Source organism: Schistocerca piceifrons, chromosome 2, assembly GCF_021461385.2.
Source record: "Schistocerca piceifrons isolate TAMUIC-IGC-003096 chromosome 2, iqSchPice1.1, whole genome shotgun sequence".
Lineage (NCBI taxonomy): Eukaryota > Metazoa > Arthropoda > Insecta > Orthoptera > Acrididae > Schistocerca > Schistocerca piceifrons.
Window position 1 is genome coordinate 307,683,356 of NC_060139.1, and position 23,569 is coordinate 307,706,924.

The 23,569-nt window shown below is 44.8% G+C and overlaps 1 protein-coding gene across 1 annotated transcript in view; it reads right to left on the reverse strand.

Annotated features, from left to right (window-relative positions):
- Positions 1-23,569, reverse strand: part of LOC124775345 (otolith matrix protein OMM-64-like) — a 156,872-nt gene that overhangs the window by 49,120 nt on the left and 84,183 nt on the right. The window contains exon 4 of the mRNA XM_047250176.1: positions 7,324-7,863. Within this exon, the coding sequence (XP_047106132.1) occupies positions 7,324-7,863 (540 nt within the window). The remainder of the gene's footprint in view (positions 1-7,323; positions 7,864-23,569) is intronic.

Sequence of the window (23,569 nt, forward strand, 5' to 3'; positions counted from 1 at the left end):
AAAACAGGCTACAATGAACGTCCGAAAAGATTTTTTTTCTTTTCTCGCTATCTCGTTATGTAACTTCGCTGTGGCAGTGAATTATTTGAGACAAAGATGTGTACCTTAATTCTGACGTTAACACTAGCCTTCTTCGCATTTGGAATTATTAAATTCTTCTTTAGGACAGAGGGTGTACAGTCCATACCATATATCGTGTACAACAAATAATTTTGTCATGAGGTTGGTTCTCGAAAGGGTCTCAATAACTTAAAGGAATGTCATCTACTCCTGGGGCCTTGTTTCTACTTAGGTCTTCCAGTACTCTGTCAAATTCTTCTCGCAGTATGATATCTCCCATTTCATCTTTATCTACACCCTCTTCCATTTCTATTATATTGCCTTCAAGTTCATCTTCCTTGTATATCCTCTATATACTCCTTCTACCTTTCGGTTTTCCCTTCTTTGCTTAGTTGTGGGTTGCCGTCTGAGCTCTTGATAATCACACAGCTGTTTCTCTTTCCTCCAAATGTCTGTTTAATTTTCATATGGCGAGATCTATCTTCCCTCTATACTGTACTACAACCAAGAACTGCCACGTTTCAGGTATTAACTTAAACATCGAATATCGAGTACAAGATATAACTAGGACCGTAATGAAAATTAAGCGGGAGAGAGCACAACACGCAGCTACACGAATGGATAGTAGTTGGAGGAAGAAAATTCTTTGGTGAATACCAGGAGATAAAGCGAGAAACAACCTAATATGTCAGGAAGTTTCATATCAGCGCACACTCCGCTGCAGAGTGAAAATCTCATTCTGGAAACATCCCCCAGGCTGTGGCTAAGCCATGTCTCCGCAATATCCTTTCTCTCAGGAGTGCTAGTTCTGCAAGGTTCGCAGGAGAGCTTCTGTAAAGTTTGGAAGGTAGGAGACGAGGTACTGGCAGAAGTAAAGCTGTGAGGACGGGTCGTGGGTCGTGCTTGGGTGGAGCACTTGCCCGCGAAAGGCAACGGTTCCGAGTTCGAGTCTCGGTCCGGCACACAGTTTTAATCTGCCAGGAAGTTTCAACCTAAAGGAAGTTGTTTTAGTGTTTCATAATTACGCAGCCTAATGCCCAAAACAATTTTATCCAAATTAGAGAACTTTTATTCGAGAAAGATAGTGCCACCATTCTGCCGTCAGCATCTTATATCTGGCATAGAGACCTCAATAGGCGAATGTAATGGGACAGTAAACCGTTAATTTTGGGGCGAACTACACTCTGCCAGTACTGTACATTGGTTTTCTGGGTATGTTCACTATCTGATCGAAAGTATCGGGACACCCCTATGTGATGTGGAATTGACAACTACACGTCACGAGCCGGCCGGTGTTGCCAGGCGGTTCTAGGCGCTTCAGTCTGGAACTGCGCAACCGCTACGGTCGCAGGTTCGAATCCTGTCTCGGGCATGGATGTGTGTAATGTCCTTAGGTTAGTTAGGTTTATGTAGTTCTAAGTTCTAGGGGACCGATGACCTCAGATGTTAAGTCCTATAGTGCTCAGAGCCATTTGAACCATTTTTTACACGTCACGAGAGGTGGACCCGCAAGTACAAAAGAAGGAGGGGAGTATTGTGTTGTCAGTAGAGAAGAAGTAACAGCAGGATTGGTAGGTCAGGGCACCTCAGCGACTTCGAGTGTGAACTAATCGTTGGATGTCACCAGAGTAACAGATCAATCAGGGACGTTTCAACCTTTCTAAAGCTACCCAAATCGATTGTCGGTGATGCGATTGTGAAATGGAAATGCGAATGAGCAACCACAGCAAAATGAAGACCAGTCAGACGTCATGTACTGACGGAAAGGGACTGTCGAGCATTGTATAATATCAGTGGAAGGAATCACTCGTGAGTTTCAGAGTGCTACCAGCAGACCAGCTAGCACAATGACTGTGCGCAGGGATTGAAAAAGAATGGGTTAAAATGTTCGAGCAGCTCCTCGCAGGCCACACGTTTGCGTAGTCAGTGCCAAGAGAAGCTTGAGGACTGGACAGTGGATGATTGGAAACGAGTAATTTGAAGTGATGAATCATGCTATACCCTGCCCCAGTCATATGGAAGGGTTTGAGTTTAGCAAATGCCTGGAGAACGTTACACGCCTGCATGTATAGTGTCAACAGTTAAGTGCGGAGGAGGTAGTGTAACATTATGGGCGTGTTTTTCGTTGTTATGATTTTTTGTATCAGCATGATAATGCACCCTGTCATACAGCAACATCTGTGAGATAATGATTTGTGGACAGTAATATCCCAGAAATAGACTGGCCTGCCGAGAGCCCCTATTAGTAAGAACGTCGACTTCACTCTAGACCCCAGCGTCCAGCATGACTACCTTCTCTGGTTTCGGATCTTGAGGAAGAATGAGCTGCCATTCCTTCGAAGACATTCAGACAGCTCCTGATAGTGTGGCCAGCAGAGTTCGCGTCGTCATGAAGGCGAAGGATGGACAGTAACAGGAGTCTGGATACTACTGATCGGATAGTGTGTGTATATGTATATCTACGACGTCCTTATTGAATTCTCGGTGTGCTGTAACAGGTGTTGGTCACTTACCTCGAGGTTGCCGCCGAAGATGTTGTGACGATGCTGCTGAGCTGGAGTCCGGACTTACCTGGTGGTTGGCGGTTGGCGGTTTGGCGGCGGTAGTCTGTTGGGTGTCTGATGGTCCAGTCTGTCAGTGTAGTGTTAGTCAGGCGTTAGAAGCGTACGAAGCCAAGTCACCACTCTCTGTTAGTAACAGGAAGCACAAGGTGTCAGTTATAAGGTCACAGTTTTAACTTCGCTGTTGTTAATAGGACTGTCCAATTCTCCAGGAACGACGGCGGTGGCCACACTCTTACTGAAGTTAGAGGGTAGAGCAAATACAATCTGGCACAAGCGCCGATGAGAAAGAGCCATGCATTCATTTTCACGTTTCTCGCCTCCTTTTAGACAATGCTTCAGAAGAAAATGATTGGTCGTTGTAGATTGAGATCGCAATGTACGTATGTCTAGCAACAGATCACAAAATCTTCCTCCTATAATCGAGTAACGTGCGGCAGCTTATACAACGCACTCATTCGTAAAATTTGACGGTGAGCTTACAAGGAATGGGGAGAGAACATGCTGGATTGTACGGAATGAGTCTTGATGTTTCTGACAAACTCAAAAGAAGGAGCTTCTTATAGAGAAGAGGTTTTTTCCCCTCAGGCAACCCCTATCATGCAATGCAACGTTATTGCAGCTCTGTTTGAAAACGGGCGCCTTCGTTTCAAAAACACCACCAGTTGAAGCAAGTGATTCACGTGTAATCAATCCGACTTTCACTGCGAATTCTTTGCTTGTTGCCTGGAAGCGATTTCTTCTGGTTCTTCCCGATGATTGTTTGGCTGATAATCAGGCGTTTCGTCAGCGCGAGTGGCTGATATTCTCATCATGGATGATGAAGGATAATTCTTTGAGAATGTAAGCTAGTAGTGGTGGTGAAGCGGCAGATCATCAATGAAACAGACGCCAGCCGAAGAAGTCGAAACAGACGATTCTGCGCAATAAGTGATCGTATATGAGCTCTTCTAAATAAATCATGTGCGCAGAAGTGGGGGAAAAGGAACAGGAGAAGCACCTGAGCCTCTTGTATGGACTCTGTGATCAGCAGTTCCGTTTCTTTGGCTGCATATAAATGTTGAGGACCGTACGCTATTCTAACAGGCACCAGTGAGGTACTATGTAAATGTAAGTTGTTTTTAAACCAACTCAAACGTCAAATGCTGATATACTATAAGTCTTAGCTGAGCATGATCCGTGTTGGTCATTTAAAATACACTCCTGGAAATGGAAAAAAGAACACATTGACACCGGTGTGTCAGACCCACCATACTTTCTCCGGACACTGCGAGAGGGCTGTACAAGCAATGATCACACGCACGGCACAGCGGACACACCAGGAACCGCGGTGTTGGCCGTCGAATGGCGCTAGCTGCGCAGCATTTGTGCACTGCCGCCGTCAGTGTCAGCCAGTTTGCCGTGGCATACGGAGCTCCATCGCAGTCTTTAACACTGGTAGCATGCCGCGACAGCGTGGACGTGAACCGTATGTGCAGTTGACGGACTTTGAGCGAGGGCGTATAGTGGGCATGCGGGAGGCCGGGTGGACGTACCGCCGAATTGCTCAACACGTGGGGCGTGAGGTCTCCACAGTACATCGATGTTGTCGCCAGTGGTCGGCGGAAGGTGCACGTGCCCGTCGACCTGGGACCGGACCGCAGCGACGCACGGATGCACGCCAAGACCGTAGGATCCTACGCAGTGCCGTAGGGGACCGCACCGCCACTTCCCAGCAAATTAGGGACACTGTTGCTCCTGGGGTATCGGCGAGGACCATTCGCAACCGTCTCCATGAAGCTGGGCTACGGTCCCGCACACCGTTAGGCCGTCTTCCGCTCACGCCCCAACATCGTGCAGCCCGCCTCCAGTGGTGTCGCGACAGGCGTGAATGGAGGGACGAATGGAGACGTGTCGTCTTCAGCGATGAGAGTCGCTTCTGCCTTGGTGCCAATGATGGTCGTATGCGTGTTTGGCGCCGTGCAGGTGAGCGCCACAATCAGGACTGCATACGACCGAGGCACACAGGGCCAACACCCGGCATCATGGTGTGGGGAGCGATCTCCTACACTGGCCGTACACCACTGGTGATCGTCGAGGGGACACTGAATAGTGCACGGTACATCCAAACCGTCATCGAACCCATCGTTCTACCATTCCTAGACCGGCAAGGGAACTTGCTGTTCCAACAGGACAATGCACGTCCGCATGTATCCTGTGCCACCCAACGTGCTCTAGAAGGTGTAAGTCAACTACCCTGGCCAGCAAGATCTCCGGATCTGTCCCCCATTGAGCATGTTTGGGACTGGATGAAGCGTCGTCTCACGCGGTCTGCACGTCCAGCACGAACGCTGGTCCAACTGAGGCGCCAGGTGGAAATGGCATGGCAAGCCGTTCCACAGGACTACATCCAGCATCTCTACGATAGTCTCCATGGGAGAATAGCAGCCTGCATTGCTGCGAAAGGTGGATATACACTGTATAGTGCCGACATTGTGCATGCTCTGTTGCCTGTGTCTATGTGCCTGTGGTTCTGTCAGTGTGATCATGTGATGTATCTGACCCCAGGAATGTGTCAATAAAGTTTCCCCTTCCTGGGACAATGAATTCACGGTGTTCTTATTTCAATTTCCAGGAGTGTATATTAAGTTGTCCTCAACCTAAAGCTTAGTTTCAGTACCGCACTGTTTCACTAGGCATGCTTCTATTGCAGGTGATATGCTCTTGCATTACCCCATCTTTGAACTGATTTACACAGACAAATTACAGGGATACCTACAGTTCATCATGGATTCCGAACCACAGTACAACTTCGCATGTTTCACATTACTTGTTATTGCCTCAGATGAAAGTTAGAGGGAAAAAAATTTCTAGTACCGACTGGGATGAACCCCAGAGGATAGGAAACTTGGCAGTTATCCACCGATTTAAAACAGTTTAAAACTGCTGTCTCTAGCATACCTCAAGAAGCGACTTGAAGTTTGGTCTTGCGCCAGTGGCCGCCAGCATTGCTGTAGAAATAGAGAACGGACGCAGGCTTGAGATTCTAATGGAGGTTGGATTTTTCTGCCACTGATCCTCCAAGAGCAAAACAACTTCGTTTCCAGCTACGATATTATACTTGTACTAAGGCCACAGTTTGCACTACATCCATTTTCTGGACTGCTATTGTCATTGTGGGAGAGTCATTGTGATCTTTGGAAAGGAGGAAGAGGAGCCAGTGATGAGTTAACGCTTTCAGTCGGTTCACAAATCGTACTAGAGCAGTTCAAATATAATGATTAAACCGTACATGTTTGTTGATGTAATAAACTCAGTGAGAGCTGTAAGCAATTCTTTTAATTTTATCCCATTGAAAGACCTGTCGTCTCTTTCATGTCGCAAATTTTATTATTTGATCTTCCAGTAAACGTGTAGTTCATGACAGATAGAAAGTTGTAAATAGTAAGAAAAAAATACGAAGTTTCCTGACTGCACGTAGCCCTAAACTGACATGATCTTACCCAGGCTAACAGAAATTGCCCTGCAAGACAGGACCAAAACGGCCTATAGATCGAAATGATAAAACTTTGACATCACTTGACTGACAAGAAAAGAAATAAAGAGAGAGGGAGAGAATCCTTGACTTATTCTGTGTTAAGGAAATGTTCGTCCCTTTCCTATGACAGTTTAGGAGTACAAATTGGAATCTGAAGAGAATTGAACTGTGAAATACATTTCATATGTAGTTAGAAGCATTTATAGGCGGATTAAAAATGGATCTTTTAATATTAGAGATTTTAGCCAGTGACAGTTGTCGCAACCAGGGAAACATGCAATCGTTCGCAGGAAATTTTGAACGGTAATAACCAACAGTTTCACAACCTCAGGTAGAGGACAAATGGAAAACTATACTGAACTTCCTTGATTAAAAGAAGGACATATTTACGAAGGCGTATCCGAATTTCAAGTGTTAACAAATCGAAGCACCCTCAGTTATTCGAAAACAGTTAGATGAGAAGCCAGTTACACAGCTAATAAACAATGAAGTGATATTTTATGCCGAAACCAGATGTTTATGTTTATGGGTTAAAATGTTCGTACTGTTTTATCAGTGTTACATTGAAATGTGCTAGATGGTCGTTAGTAGATTATTAGTCTTATAAGAACAGTTATCGTGAATTAGTAGATGTCACGCCGCTTAGTAGTTTGAGGTTTTCGACAGGTACATGTTTCTGCTCAAATAACAACACATTTTTTGATTAAAATTTGTGTATTGAATCACTCTGTAATTTCTGACACATTACACGGATTCAGTCAGTAAAAATGTACACATTAGATCCCTGAGCATCTACAGTCACCACACAACGTGACATTTACTGGTCGCGAAACCAGGACTCATCCTCCATGCGTACATTATAGGCAGCACAGATTTCCGAGTGTACAGGGCAACAGAAGAAGGTTAATAGTCTTTCTACTTTGGTCGAGTTATTTTCAGCCCAAAGGTAGCGCCCTTTTCGCACCACAAAAAAAAAGGTAGTCTGTGAGAAGTCCACACGTGTCTCTTCCGTAGTTGCGAAGCCAACCGCTCACTTCTCATCTTCCACACGTAGGCGTCGAATAAATATTTAAAATAAATATATAAATTAAAATAAATAACGAGACGCGCGAGAGTGTTCGTACGTTCGCCGGGCGCCCCGCGACCGGGCGCGTAATCAGGCAAGATTGGCTTTTGCGGACTCACGTGATCTCTTCGCCTCGATGACGTCGTCGGTGACGTCCAGATCGTCGTCGTCTTCGTCGTCGTCTTCGTCATCGTCGTCGTCATCGTCGTCGTCGTCGTCCTCGTCGAGGTCGCCGACGCCCAGGTCGTCGTCGTCATCGTCGTCGTCGTCATCGTCGTCGTCGTCGCCGCCGGCACCGACCGGCTCCTGGACGGCGGGGGGCGGCGCCGCGACCGCCTCCGGGCGCACCTCCGACGCGTCGGGCACGGCCTCCGCCGCCTCCTCGGCGGACTCCGCCTCCGCCTGGCTGTCCGCTTCGGCGTCTGCCTCCGCGTCGTCGTACTGCAGCGGCTGCGCTTGCTCACCCGGCGCTGTGTAGTCCGCCGAGGCGGCCGTTTCTTCGGAGGCTGCGGCAGCGGCGGCGGCTGCGGCGGCGGCGGGGGCGGCAGCGGCAGGCGCTACCTGCACCGGAGCGACGGCCGCGGGGGCGGCGGGCTGCGCTGGCGCCGCTGCCACCACTGGCTGCACTGGAACGTCGTCATCGTCATCGTCGTCGTCATCTGCAAATGACAGCGCATCACTTCCATTAGTGAGGGTCCCATCACTCTTATATACAGATTACGTACACTGATGTGACAAAAGTAGCGATATATACACTAATGGCCATTAAAATTGCTACACCAAGAAGAAATGCAGATGATAAACGGGTATTCATTGGACAAATATATTATACTAGAACTGACATGTGATTACATTTTCACGCAATTTGGGTGCATAGATCCTGAGAAATCAGTACCCAGAACAACAACCTCTGGCCGTAATAACGGCCCTGATACGCCTAGGCATTGAGTCAAACAGAGCGTGGATGGCGTGTACAGGTACAGCTGCCCATGCAGCTTCAACACGATACCACAGTTCATCAAGAGTAGTGACTGGCGTATTGTGACGAGCCAGTTGTTCGGCCACCATTGACCAGAAGTTTTCGATTGGTGAGAGATCTGGAGAATGTGCTGGCCAGGGCAGCAGTCGAACATTTTCTGTATCCAGAAAGGCCCGTACAGAATCTGCAACATGCGGTCGTGGATTATCCTGCTGAAATGTAGGGTTTCGCAGGGATCGAATGAAGGGTAGACCCACGGGTCGTAACACATCGGAAATATAACGTCCACCGTTCAAAGTGCCGCCAATGCGAACAAGAGGTGACCGAGACGTGTACCTAATGGCACCCCACACCATCACACCGAGTGATACGGCAGTAAGCCGATGACGAATACACGCTTCCAATGTGCGTTCACCGCGATATCGCCAAACACGGATGCGACCATCATGATGCTGTAAACAGAACCTGGATTCATCCGAAAAAATGAGGTTTTGCCATTCGTGCACTCTGGTTCGTCGTTGGGTACACCATCGCTCCTGTCTGTGATGCAGCGTCAAGGGTAACAGCAGCCGTGGTCTCCGAGCTGGTAGTCCATGCTGCTGGAAGCATCGTCGAACTGTTCGTGCAGACGGTTGTTGTCTTGCAAACGTCCCCATCTGTTGACTCAGGAATCGAGACGTGGCTGCACGATCCGTTACAACCATGCGGATAAGATGCCTGTCATCTCGACTGCTAGTGATACCAGGCCGTTGGGATCCAGCACGGCGTTCCGTATTACCCTCCTGAACCCACCGATTCCACATTCTGCTAACAGTCATTGGGTCTCGACCAACGCGAGCAGCAATGTCGCGATACGATAAACCGCAATCGCGATAGGCTATCAAAAGTCGGAAACGTGATGGTACGCATTTCTCCTCCTTACACGAGGCATCACAACAACGTTTCACCAGGCAACGCCGGTCAACTGCTGTTTGTGTATGAGAAATCGGTTGGAAACTTTCCTCATGTCAGCACGTTGTAGGCGTCGCCACCGGCACCAATCTTGTGTGAATGCTCTGAAAAGCTAATCATTTGCATATCACAGCATCTTCTTCCTGTCGGTTAAATTCAGCGTCTGTAGCACGTCATCTTCGTGGTGTAGCAATTTTAATGACCAGTAGTGTACATATACAGAGGCGGGAGCATCGCGTGTACAAGGAATAAAACGATAGTGCACTTCCAGAGCTGTCATTTGTTGTCAGGTGATTCATGTGAATGTTTCCGACGTGATTATGGACGCATGGCAGGAATTAAGAGGCTTTGAACGCGGAAAGGTAGCTGGGACATTCGGGCACATGGGACATTCAGTTTCGGTGTCAAGAGTGTGCCGAGAATACCAAATGTCAGGCTTTACCTCAAATCACTTACAATGCAGGGTCCGACAGCCTTCACTTAACGACCGAGAGCAGCAGTGTTTGTGTAGAGTTGTAAGTGCTTACAGACAAGCAACACTGCGTGAAATAACCGAAGAAATCAATGTGGAACGTACGACGAACGTATCCGTTAGGGCAGTGCGGCATAATTTAGCGTTAATGGGCCTTGATAGCAGACGACCGACACAGCACATCATCGCCTGCAGGTCTTCTCCTCTCTTGAACATAGATTACTGGAAAACCGTTGGCTGATCAGATGAGTCTCGATTTCAGTTGGTAAGGCTGATGGTGGGCTTCGAGTGTGGCGCAGCTGCCTCGAAGGCGCGGACCTAACTTGTCAACAAGTCACTGTGCAAGGCGGTGGTGGCTCCATAATGGTGTGGGCTGTGTTTATATGGGTCCTCTGGTTCAACTGAATCGTTCATTGACGAAATGGTTATCTTCGGCTACTTGGAGGCTGTTTGCAGCCATTTATGACTTTCATGTTCCGAAACAACGATGAAATTTTTATGGATGACAAAGTGCCAATTCACCAGGCCAAAATCGTTCGCGATTGGTTTGCAGAACATTCTGAATAAATAGAGGGTAATATTTGACGAATATATTTTTGATCAAATGATGTGCACTGTCTAAGTACTATGGTTATAATATGAGCTTTTTAATGACTCATTTTGTATTATGCTTGTACATACTTTATGTGCGTCTTTCTTGTACCTTACAGTTTTCTCTTGTGAATATGGTTGTACTGATTGAAACCGGTAGAGAATAAACATACTGCTGATGGCACAAGTACGTTTCTTTTTTTTCACAATATTCATTTTGTGTTTGGCAGACCACTTGTGTAACATCTAAAATAAAGGGCTCTAAAATATTTGAATTCACTATATCTCATTTTTTTGAGAAAATTAGAACTAAAGTTTATGCAACGCAATCGGATGAAAACTGGCTGGGTCGTTATGTACCCGTAAGATTAACACCTGTCAAAGAAAGAGGTGCCGGCCGAGCAACCAAGGAAACTGGGTCAGAAGCGGAGGGTATTTGTTCGATTCCTAGATGCATTCTGCAGTTTTCTTCGTATGTATTTTTCTCTGTATCGAAATTGGTGGTGATAAGAGGTTCACGAAGTAAATAAATCAACAACGAATAGCAACAAGGTAGGTAAATAGAGGTGGTTTTACAACTCGTGTTATAGGCTTCCAGGGGTTGTAGAGGGAACTAATTAGACAATGTTATGAAAGAAACCCGACTCCGGAAATGTACCATTTGAATGTAAAAAAAAGATGGAAGATCAGATCCCTTTCAAAACTCCCACTTTATGGTGCGGTACGAAATGCAACAGACGCATAACGCATGCATCGAGAACGAATTCTGGTCGCCTTCGTCCATCACATGCCGTTTTCGTCCAACAACGGCTGCGAGAAACTATGAGGGTTGGTTGCGGTGCTTCACGGACGCGCGCCAGGGTGTGGATCCTACGTACGCGGGCATGCGACGGAACAGCTTCTGTAGAGTGCACATGTCAGAGGTCACTGTTTCTGCTTTTTGCGTACCGCGATCTGATCTTCGATCCGACCTTCAAACCGATTTTACATCCAAGCGCTACGCTCGAGACGTGGATTCCCAGTTAAAACTTTATCTGATTAGTCCCTTCTACAAACCCTTGAAGCCTGTGATAGGACTCGTGAAAGACCCTCTATATTCGTCAAAGAACTTGGATAGTGAATATTTAAAATTTGAATCCTGATAGACTTACAATGGCTCTTTTATTCACTTTATTACACGCCTTCACATTCCTTCAAACAGTTGCGGGGTCTGCAACGCCTGTATACTATAAGACAACAAGCTTTTGGCGTAGTTGTTAGATGGATTACTGCTGCTACAATGGCAGGTTACCAAGATTTAAGGGAGTTTGATGGTGATATTATAGTCGGCGCACGAGCAATGGGACACAGCATCTCCGAGATAGCGATGAAGTGGTGATATTCCCATACGACCATTTCACGAGTGTACCGCGAATGTCAGGAATCCGGTAAAACATCAAATCCTCGACATCGCTGCGGCCGGAAAAAGATCCTGCAAGAACTGGACTAACGACGACTGAAGTGAATCGTTCAACGTGACAGAAGTGCAACCCTTCCGCAGATTGTTGCACATTTCAATGCTGGGCCATCAACAAGTGTCAGAGTGCGAACAATTCAACGAAACGTCATTGATACGGGCTTTCGGAGCCGAAGGCCCACTCGTGTACCCTTGATGACTGCACGACACAAAGCTTTACGCCTCGCCTGGGACTGTCAGCACTGACATTGGACTGTTGATGACTGGAAGCATGTTTCCTGCTCGGACGAGTCTCGTTTCAAATTGTTTCGAGCGGATGGACGTGTACTGGTATGGAGATAACCACATGTCTCTATGGACCCTGCATGTCAGCAGGGGACTGTTAAAGCTGGTGGAGGCTCTGTAATGGTGTGGGGCGTGTGCAGTTGGAGTGATATGAGATCCCTGATGTGTCTGGATATGACTCTGACAGGTGACACGTACGTAGGCATCCTGTCTAATCACCTCCATCCATTCATGTCCATTGTGCATTCCGACCGACATGGACAATTCCAACAGGAAAATGCGACACCTCAGACGTCCAGAATTGCTGCAGAGTGGATCCAGGAATACTCTTCTGAGTTTAAACACTTCTGCTGGCCGCAAGACTCCCTAGACATGAACGTTATCGAGCGTATCTTGGATGCCTTGCAAAGTGCTGTTCAGATGAGATGTCCTCTCCCTCGTGCTCTTACGGATTTATGGTCAGCCCTGCAGTATTCATGGTGTCAGCTACCTCCAGCACTACTTCAGACATTAGTTACTCCATGCCACGTCGTGTTGCCGCGCTTCTGCGTGCTCGAGGGAGCCCTACACGATGTTAGGCAGGTGTACCAGTTTCTTTCTGAAAGTTGAATGATACTACAGATCATTATTGCATCCACAGGTTTAGAATTATTCCTTATTGATTTATTTATGTTATTAACCATCCTATTCCTACCAATTTCGATACCGAGAAAAACGTATACGAAAAAAACTAGAACGCGTGTGGGAATCGAAGACAGGTCCTTCGCTCTACAGCCTTGGTCGCTCTGCCAGAGCCGTAGCAGCTGCTAGCCTAATTGGTATATAAGCGGCTTTCGCAAAGTCAGTTTTCTCGATTTCTCAGAAGATATGCGTTTTTGAACCCCTTATATGATAACGAAAAATCCTTAATTTTCAGTTATCTATCGATCCAGTCAATTCTGAGACAACTACGCCTCTAGAACTTTAGGGACGATTTTCACTAAAATTGGCCAGTTGGTCTCATGCACTGAGGGCTACGTACAAATTTAATGCATATAAGTAGTTCATCCATCCCGGGAAACGGGAATCTCAACGATTTTCGCCTGTTATCGGTATCGATACTGGCGAGATATCGGTCGCGGGCATTGGAAGTCCGAATCAAAACTTCTACTGTAGTTCCTGAGACTAGCCGTACATACGTAAAGAAGCGAGCAGATGACTTCAGTTTATACATGTAGAGGGAGAAGATCTAATAAAATATTTTCGTTTACTTACTAAATCAGGACTTCAACTTATATTTTATATTTGCACGCAGTAATATTTTTCTATGGGCGCAATGCAAGTTCCAACGGCAAAAAGTTACTTTTTGTGTGATATAATTACAGTTTATCAATTTTAGAATTTCTTCTCTTAGTTATACTTTGAAATCTTCCTTCTTGTCAAATTTCATTATTCTATGTCAATGGGACTTTTCCTATAGGTTTTGAAGAGTGAGTTTGCGAGTATAAAAATATGTGACATAAATAATCATATCTTTTCATAGCACTGACTTAAAAGATTAAATGTTTCATACTACCAAGGAACGGCAAACCTATGCGTGTGAGATTAATCTGAAGTTGATACGCCCACTCGTTCCTAAGAAAATGAGGTCTTAATAGACGGACAGACAGACAGATGTGTGTGTGTGTGTGTGTGTGTGTGTGTGTGTGTGTGTGTGTGTGTGTGTGACAGAGAGAGAAAGAGAGAGAGAGAGAGAGAGAGAGAGAGGGAGGGAGGGAGGGAGAGAATTTATAAAACGGAGTTACGAACTGGGGGGAAGTATTTGGGTTTTCAATATTTAGCCTTAACGAATATAATAGATGATTTGGCTTCGCCATCGGAGAATTATTCTTCTTCTTCTTATTCGTCCGGCTGATTCAAACTTTTGCCGTACTGTATCTTGCTGTTTCGTGCAATTTGCTCCACGGGTACAGAACGTTGAACCCTAATCCTCCTACATTATTCATGGAATTCACCAAAGCTCTTCTCATATACCACCATCCTCTAGTTTTACTTACGTTACGAGAGGGGTTTTAATGTGACGGCTATGGTACGAAGCAGGTAGCGGTCACTACTAGTATAATGTAGTGCAAGTTTTATCACTTCTAAGGCAGCAGTCTTTCTTTATCAGCTCGATGAGGCAGATGGTTTCTGTCAAAAGCGGTCATTTCGCTTGTGAATATAGTTGTCGTGACACAAATTTTCTTTGAGCACCTATACACGATTACAATGCTGCAGAGCTTTTTTTCCGATGTCAAACATATCGAAGGTCATCTTCCCCTTATCGAAAAACTGGTCAATTTATCAACTAACAGCTGCAGTTCAGATTGAATTCTGTAAATTTTCACTACGTGTTACACGTGTCCGTAAAAGCTGCAAGGTGATAAGCTGAATGGATTAGTTCCTTTGGCGAATGTCTAACTGGCTAGTGTTCTGAATATTTTACTTGATGTGTCAAAAAAGAAATGAGACTGATTCCATTACTTAGGAATCATTTGTCGTGTTGCATTAGTGCCCAGCTGTTTTGTGAGCTTGAACAGTGACATTAACTCTGTGACAGTCTCATTACTGACAATGAGGGGCTACTGATGTCTTAATGGTCTCTAAAACCGGTTTTGTAATCTATTCAACGTGGTTTTTTCAAAGACAAAAGTAGTATCCAAAATGTATGAGCGTCAGCAAGAGTTACCTACTGTCCAACATTGAGCCTTATATGATTTCTGAGTTACAGGACAGTAAAAATAAAAATGTCGTGTGACGAGGGCCTCCCGTCGGGTAGACCGTTCGCCTGGTGCAAGTCTTTCGATTTGACGCCACTGCGGCGACTTGCGCGTCGATGGGGATGAAATGATGATGATTAGGACAACACAACACCCAGTCCCTGAGCGGAGAAAACCTCCGACGCAGCCGGGAATCGAACCCGGGCCCTTTGGATTGACAGTCTGTCGCGCTGACCACTCAGAGCTACCGGGGGCGGACTACAGGACAGTCAACTGCTTATACGTTTAAACAGCGAAAAAATTACTGATGCTACTGTACAACATTTAACCGTGACAAGCCAGTCAAACAATCTGTCCAACGGAATATGGAGATTCTCTCTCTCATCTTTGACTTCCGTGATCTTTACGTTTAATAATTTCTAAATGAATAGCTCTCTAAAAATCCCACTCACCCTTCTGAAACTGTGCATGCTGATCATTGCAAATTATAAGTACACAAGGGAACCTGTAGTGCCAAATTATTAACTACATTGCTACTCAGCTCAAGAAATTTCTAGACCTGACTGTGGTCGTATGTAGCAAGTGTGACACAAAATAACCTGTATTTGACGTATTAAAAAGTTCCTGGTTCACTTCTCTACATTACAGATAAAATAAGACATTTCAGACAAAAGTAAATGTCGCTTCGCAGAGCGCTAAAAATACTTTTCTGGCAGCCACACCAAGAGTGGGGAACGGACAAATAGGCAAATGGGGTACGAAATTGACCAGAATGAGGTTTAGTTTTGCAAAAAAAAAAAAAGAGAGAGAGAGAGAGAGAGAGAGAGAGAGAGAGAGAGAGAGAGAGAGAGAGAGAGAGATTAATTGCTTGAAAGTAATCAAAATAATTGAGCTAACATAATTAGTGACTTGAGGGGAAAACTGAAATATTTCACGAACAGCTGCTGCTAGCTAAGTAAATGAAGTGTCGAGAAATGGCAAATCATACCATAAAATGAAACTTTCTTTGTCTTGATCCACATATTCTTAATAATAACAGAATACTGAACATTTTATTTATCTCCAGCAAGACTTAAAAATAAATAAAAGGAAGAGAACAATAAAATGCTTTGTGAAACGATTTTTCTCAGAGATAGAAGTAAAGTTGATTAGAGGAACATTCGACGTACCTTTGAATGATGTTGAAAACCATGTACTGCAGAGGATAAGGCGATCGAGAATTGAAATTTCAGTGTAAATTAGAATTTTGGAAAGAAATCTTCAATCTACAGCGGTGTGTGCACTGGTATGAAACTTCCTGGCAGATTAAAAGTATGTGTCAGACCGAGACTCGAACTCGTGACCTTTGCCTTTATTGTTCTTTCCATTTGGTCGGGGAGGACGTCACATGACACCCGTTCAAGTCCATCGTGGATCCATTCTCTCAGTCTTTTTTTATTACAGGGGGCGCCCGACTGAGCTAGCCAAGTACGACACACGACCGGTCCTCACAGCTTTATTTCTGCCAGTATCTCGTCTCCCCTTTCCAAACTTCACTGAAGCTCTCCTGCGAGCCTTGCAAGGTTCTGAGTTCGAGTCTCTGTCCGGCACACAGTTTTAATCTACCGGGAAGTTTCAGGATTTTAGAATTTTTAAAACTGTTACAGGATATTTCTCTGTTGAAATTTCAAAAAGTGATCTCCTCGCGTCACTAACGTGTGAACAACTCAGCTGCTATTCATGATTTCGTGCATCATTCAAAGGCGCGATAAACGTGTCTATAATCTGCACCGTGCAACACAGTTAAAGAACCACTTTCCGGAACACCATAATTGCGAAGTACAAGTTTGAAATTTGGCTCAAAGGTGCCTACAACGTTTCTCTGCAACGCTGCAAAAGCATGGCGACCAGCGACGTCGCCCCAGCCTCGACGACAGTTCAAACAACTTGTCGACACACTCGAAAAAAGGGCCAGAGCTCATAAGTCCATGTGCCGTGTAAGGCGGGTTAATGACGTCACTTTGGCGCCACATTTCACCGATATTCTGCCCAACGTCACGTGATGGGAAGGTCGTCACACCCCCTCTTACTACATTTAACCTGCTCTTTTGAAGCCTCTGCGATGGAGGTCAGAACGGCGACACCCTGCCTTCAAATCATGCGGTTTTCTTGTGGGTGGCTGGAGAAAAGATTCTAAGATTGTAGACACACCTCCGCTCAGATCAGGTTCGGGAAGGCCTCAGGGAGTAGCATAAAAGACGTCAAAGGAACCACTCCTTTTCCTTGGGGCGTTAATTCCCGCACATTTCGCGGTCTAAACAGCTCTCAGTGTGATAAGGAACAGGACAAATTCACGTCAACCTTCGACTCTGCTGACATCCCAAAACGTACAACCCCCTCCCTCCCACCCCTCCCCCCCCCCCCCCCGCGAGAACATTGTGGGGATGCATACCCATTGAACAAGGTCGTAGCCATGCAGCATGATGCAATTTTTGCTTTCATGTACAGGATGGAACCACTATGGACCATTGAAAATCATTCTACGGAATTTGAATATGATCTGAAGCAGTAAAGACTGATTTTGTTTCTACAGCTGCCCTGTTTCACACCCTGCTGTGGCTTGATCACAGAGGGCTGTGACATTGACAGAAGTGGGAATACAATGGCAAAGGCTCCCTCTAAGATCTTCATTTCGGCAACACCCTTTGTAGAGCCAACACACATTTATTGAAAGTTTTAAGGATATACCTTTAAAGACAAAACCTGTGAGCCGGCCGTTGGTGGCCGAGCGGTTCTAGGCGCTTCAGCCTGGAACCGCGCGACCGCTACGGTCGCAGGTTCAAATCCTGCCTCGGGCATGGATGTGTGTGCTGTCCTTAGGTTAGTTAGGTTTAAGTAGTTCTAAGTTCTAGGGGACTAATGACCTGAGATGTTAAGCCCCATAGTGCTCAGAGCCGTTATGAAAAAAAAACTGCGAAGTATTCCAGACGCCTGCAGGCAGGCAACTGGCATCTGAGGGGGTCAAGTGGTTGCCTTCCTGCAGGCATCTAGGGCCACTTCGCAGGTTTTCTCTGTAAAAACATATTTTTAAAACTCTCAATAAATGTGGATGGGTTCTACCAAGGGTGTTGCCAAAATGAAGATCTTAGAGGGAGCCTTTTCCATTGTATTCACACATATATCAACGTCGCAGCACCTCGTGATCACGCCACAGTAGGGCTTGCAGTAACGGGAGGTCTCTAAAACGATAAGCACACTTTGCTGCTTTGGATCACGTTCAGATTTTCTCCACAGTGTCCCTAGAGAGGGACTGAAACCTCCATGGGTGTTAGTAGCGTCGAAGGTTGTGATGAATGTTGTCGTGTTGCTCGTCGCACTGAGAGCTCATTTCCGACCCGAAATGTGCGGGAATCAACGCCCCAAGGAAAGAGGTTGTTTTATTGACGCCATTTAAGCCACTCTTGATTCCTTTTCATGTCGGTTCTGAGTGGTGGTGATGTATCTGAAATGTTTTCCTAGGCTATCCAAAAGAAAACCGTGTGATTTCAACACTAAGTGTTGCCGAGGTGTCAAAATAATGGGTGAAACATGGATAAGAGAGGGTGTGACGACCTTCCCATAATGTGAGAAGTCCACGGTGGCATTGGACTGAATTGTGGTGAAAGCTGGTGCCAAAGTGATGTCGTTAACCTACCTTCTACGTCGCCTTAACTTCTGAGCTCTGACCTTTTTTTTCGCAAGTGTCCACACCATGCTGTTTGGATAATCATCGAGCCCAATGGTGTCGTCGCAGGGAGTCACACTTTCGCACCGTTACAGACATACGTTGTTGGCACCTTTGACTCAACCTACAAACTCACACGTCGCAATGGAAGACTATCACGGTGTTTCGAAAAAGGGGTCCTATAATTATGTATCTCAGTGTATTTTATTATCTTTCTGATTTCTTCGCCTCTGGTGTTTCTATTTCCACTTTATAAATTGACGAGAGCATTTGCCACGCTACCGAAAAGCTGCTACATAATCGTTCCTTGGAATACCCAAAATATTTTCTTGCAAAGTAAATGACACATCTAATTCTACAATTCATTTTCCTCCATAAATGCTAACGTATGTGAGTCCGACTGTAGAGACTACCCTATTAAATTTCTCTTGCTATTCTTTTAGATACAGAAACTTTTGTAAATTAAGTACAACTTCCATACAATATCCAAACTGCTTTACAAGGTAAATTACTTCGAATTGTTATTTCCGTGAATGTAGTACAGACAAGACAATTTTCGTAAGGAAATGAAAGTGTCTTGTCAGTTTTTCTTGCCTCTTAGAGGGTGGCCAGAAACTTTTTCTGTTGCCCCCTCCGCCCACCCCCTCCCGGGACGGAATCAGTGTATCCCATCTGTCTGCGTCTAAGTTTTATCCCACGCTAAAGTTTGAGAACGTTTTTTCTAAACGTTTTGTGACAAGCCCAGTATTCACCTTGACCGCTCACATCGTCTTAAGGCCACATCCAGGCTGCCCAGCTCTCCGGCTCTTGCAGTTAATCCACCTACCGGGTTCTATCCTCTGGTTCGTCTCCCCGGAAGCAGCGTGTTAACGCACATGGCTACCCTGGCGGGATTCTCCTGTGTCGGCATGTTAGCTGGAATCTAATATTCCTTCATAAATTTCACAAAACCTTTAGATATGTTGTTGTTGCTGCCCATGTTGTAATATTTAGCCCGAAGACTGGTTTGATGCACCTTTTCCTCGTTAGTTTATCCTGTGCAAGTCTTTTCATCTCTGCATAACTACCGCAATCCGCATGCATTTGAACCTTAGTATTGTATTCAAGTCGTGGCTTACTCCCACAATTTGAATCCCCCCCCCCCCCCCCAATCTCACCAATACCGAATTAGCTATTCCTTTTTTTACCTCTCAATCTTTCATATCAAACTATTCCACCTTCTAACCAAACTGTGCCATAAATCTCATTTCTACCCAACTCGATTCAGTGCCCCCTCATTGGTACTGGATCTATACGTCCAATTTTCACCATACTTCCGTAACGTCAAATTTTCTCCATAATTCGGTAACGCGAAATTTGAAAGCTTCTATTCTTTTACATACGCCTGTTAGGCCCTCCCAATGAACCATGGACCTTGCCGTTGGTGGGGAGGCTTGCGTGCCTCAGCGATACAGATAGCCGTACCGTAGGTGCAACCACAACGGAGGGGTATCTGTTGAGAGGCCAGACAAACGTGTGGTTCCTGAAGAGGGGAAGCAGCCTTTTCAGTAGTTGCAAGGGCAACAGTCTGGATGATTGACTGATCTGGCCTTGTAACAATAACCAAAACGGCCTTGCTGTGCTGGTACTGCGAACGGCTGAAAGCAAGGGGAAACTACAGCCGTAATTTTTCCCGAGGGCATGCAGCTTTACTGTATGATTAAATGATGATGGCGTCCTCTTGGGTAAAATATTCCGAAGGTAAAATAGTCCCCCATTTGGATCTCCGGCCGGGGACTACTCAAGAGGATGTCGTTATCAGGAGAAAGAAAACTGGCGTTCTACGGATCGGAGCGTGGAATGTCAGATCCCTTAATCGGGCAGGTAGGTTAGAAAATTTAAAAAGGGAAATGGATAGGTTAAAGTTAGATATAGTGGGAATTAGTGAAGTTCGGTGGCAGGAGGAACAAGACTTCTGGTCAGGTGACTACAGGGTTATAAACACAAAATCAAATAGGGGTCATGCAGGAGTAGGTTTAATAATGAATAGGAAAATAGGAATGCGGGTAAGCTACTACAAACAGCATAGTGAACGCATTATTGTGGCCAAGATAGATACGAAGCCCACACCTACTACAGTAGTACAAATTTATATGCCAACTAGCTCTGCCAATGACGAAGAAATTGAAGAAATGTATGATGAAATAAAAGAAATTATTCAGATAGTGAAGGGTGATGAAAATTTAATAGTCATGGGTGACTGGAATTCGGTAGTAGGAAAAGGGAGAGAAGGAAACGTAGTAGGTGAATGTGGATTGGGGCTGAGAAATGAAAGAGGAAGCCGCCTGGTAGAATTTTGCACAGAGCACAACTTAATCATAGCTAACACTTGGTTTAAGAATCATGAAAGAAGGTTGTATACATGGAAGAACCCTGGAGATACTAAAAGGTATCAGATAGATTATATAACGGTAAGACAGAGATTTCGGAACCAGGTTTTAAATTGTAAGACATTTCCAGGGGCAGATGTGGACTCTGACCACAATCTATTGGTTATGACCTGTAGATTAAAACTGAAAAAAACTGCAAAAAGGTGGGAATTTAAGGAGATGGGACCTGGATAAACTGAAAGAACCAGAGGTTGTACAGAGTTTCAGGGAGAGCATAAGGGAACAACTATCACGAATGGGGGAAAGAAATACAGTAGAAGAAGAATGGGTAGCTTTGAGGGATGAAGTAGTGAAGGCAGCAGAGGATCAAGTAGGTAAAAAGACAAGGACTAGTAGAAATCCTTGGGTAATAGAAGAAATATTGAATTTAATTGATGAAAGGAGAAAATATAAAAATGCAGTAAATGAAGCAGGCAAAAAGGAATACAAACGTCTCAAAAATGAGATCGACAGGAAGTGCAAAATGGCTAAGCGGGGATGACTAGAGGACAAATGTAAGGATGTAGAGGCTTATCTCACTAGGGGTAAGATAGATACTGCCTACAGGAAAATTAAAGAGACCTTTGGAGATAAGAGAACCACTTGCATGAACATCAAGAGCTCAGATGGAAACCCAGTTCTAAGCAAAGAAGGGAAAGCAGAAAGGTGGAAGGAGTATATAGAGGGTCTATACAAGGTCGATGTACTTGAGGACAATATTATGGAAATGGAAGAGGATGTAGATGAAGATGAAATGGGAGATACGATACTGCGGGAAGAGTTTGACAGAGCACTGAAAGACCTGAGTCGAAACAAGGCCCCCGGAGTAGACAACATTCCATTGGAACTACTGACGGCCTTGGGATAGCCAGTCCTGACAAAACTCTATCATCTGGTGAGTAAGATGTATGAAACAGGCGAAATACCCTCAGACTTCAAGAAGAATATAATAATTCCAATCCCAAAGAAAGCAGGTGTTGACAGATGTGAAAATTACCGAACAATCAGTTTAATAAGTCACAGCTGCAAAATACTAACACGAATTCTTTACAGACGAATGGCAAAACTGGTAGAAGCCGACCTCGGGGAAGATCAGTTTGGATTCCGTAGAAATACTGGAACACGTGAGGCAATACTGACCTTACGACTTATCTTAGAAGAAAGATTAAGAAAAGGCAAACCTATGTTTCTAGCATTTGTAGACTTAGAGAAAGCTTTTGACAATGTTGACTGGAATACTCTCTTTCAAATTCTAAAGGTGGCAGGGGTAAAATACAGGGAGCGAAAGGCTATTTACAATTTGTACAGAAACCAGATGGCAGTTATAAGAAGTCGAGGGACATGAAAGGGAAGCAGTGGTTGGGAAGGGAGTAAGACAGGGTTGTAGCCTCTCCCCGATGTTATTCAATCTGTAGATTGAGCAAGCAGTAAAGGAAACAAAAGAAAAATTCGGAGTAGGTATTAAAATCCATGGAGAAGAAATAAAAACTTTGAGGTTCGCCGATGACATTGTAGTTCTGTCAGAGACAGCAAAGGACTTGGAAGAGCAGTTGAATGGAATGGACAGTGTCTTGAAAGGAGGATATAAGGTGAATATCAACAAAAGCAAAACGAGGATAATGGAATGTAGTCGAATTAAGTCGGGTGATGGTGAGGGAATTAGATTAGGAAATAAGACACTTAAAGTAGTAAAGGAGTTTTGCTATTTGGGGAGCAAAATAACTAATGATCGTCGAAGTAGAGAGGATATAAAATGTATACTGGCAATGGCAAGGAAAGCGTTTCTGAAGAAGAGAAATTTGTTTACATCGAGTATAGATTTAAGTGTCAGGAAGTCATTTCTGAAAGTATTTGTATGGAGTGTAGCCATGTATGGAAGTGAAACATGGACGATAAGTAGTTTGGACAAGAAGAGAATAGAAGCTTTCGAAATGTGGTGCTACAGAAGAATGCTGAAGATTAGATGGGTAGATCACGTAACTAATGAGGAAGTATTGAATAGGAATGTGGAGAAGAGAAGTTTGTGGCACAACTTGACCAGAAGAAGGGATCGGTTGGTGGGACATGTTCTGAGGCATCAAGGGATCACAAATTTAGTATTGGAGGGCAGCGTAGAGGGTAAAAATCGTAGAGGGAGACCAAGAGATGAATACACTAAGCAGATTCAGAAGGATGTAGGTTGCAGTAGGTACTGGGAGATGAAGAAGCTTGCACAGGATAGAGTAGCATGGAGAGCTGCATCAAACCAGTCTCAGGACTGAAGACCACAACAACAACAACGCCTGTTAAATATTCATCTTTCGGATCTGCAGCTGTCGTCCTATCTATCCATATTTGCAGTTAAATTATAGTCTATGGGTTCCGCCTTTTTGCAAAGAGACTGCGTTTTCTTTTTACCCAAAGAAGAAGAATCAGCCACAACAAAGCGTGAGTAGTAACAAATATATACGCAAACCATTTTGACACGCCAAAAAATCATGCTTTTCAAAATCAAGGGATGTGTTAAACTGTCGACGAAATTTGCATTTACATCTTTTGGTCTACAGATGACAAGCTATCAGTGCACGACACTATAGAGCTGTTCCTGCAAAACTACATAATTTAAAATTACGCTAAGAAGCAAAACGAACAAAATCTTTCTTTAGACCTCAATTTGTTAAATAAATTATAACCTAAAATATTTTCACTTTTTACAGTTTTTCAGTAAACAAAAAACCCACTGAAGATGGCACAAAGGTGCTGAAACATGTCTGGGTAAAAAGAAAAAGCAGTGTGTTTGCAA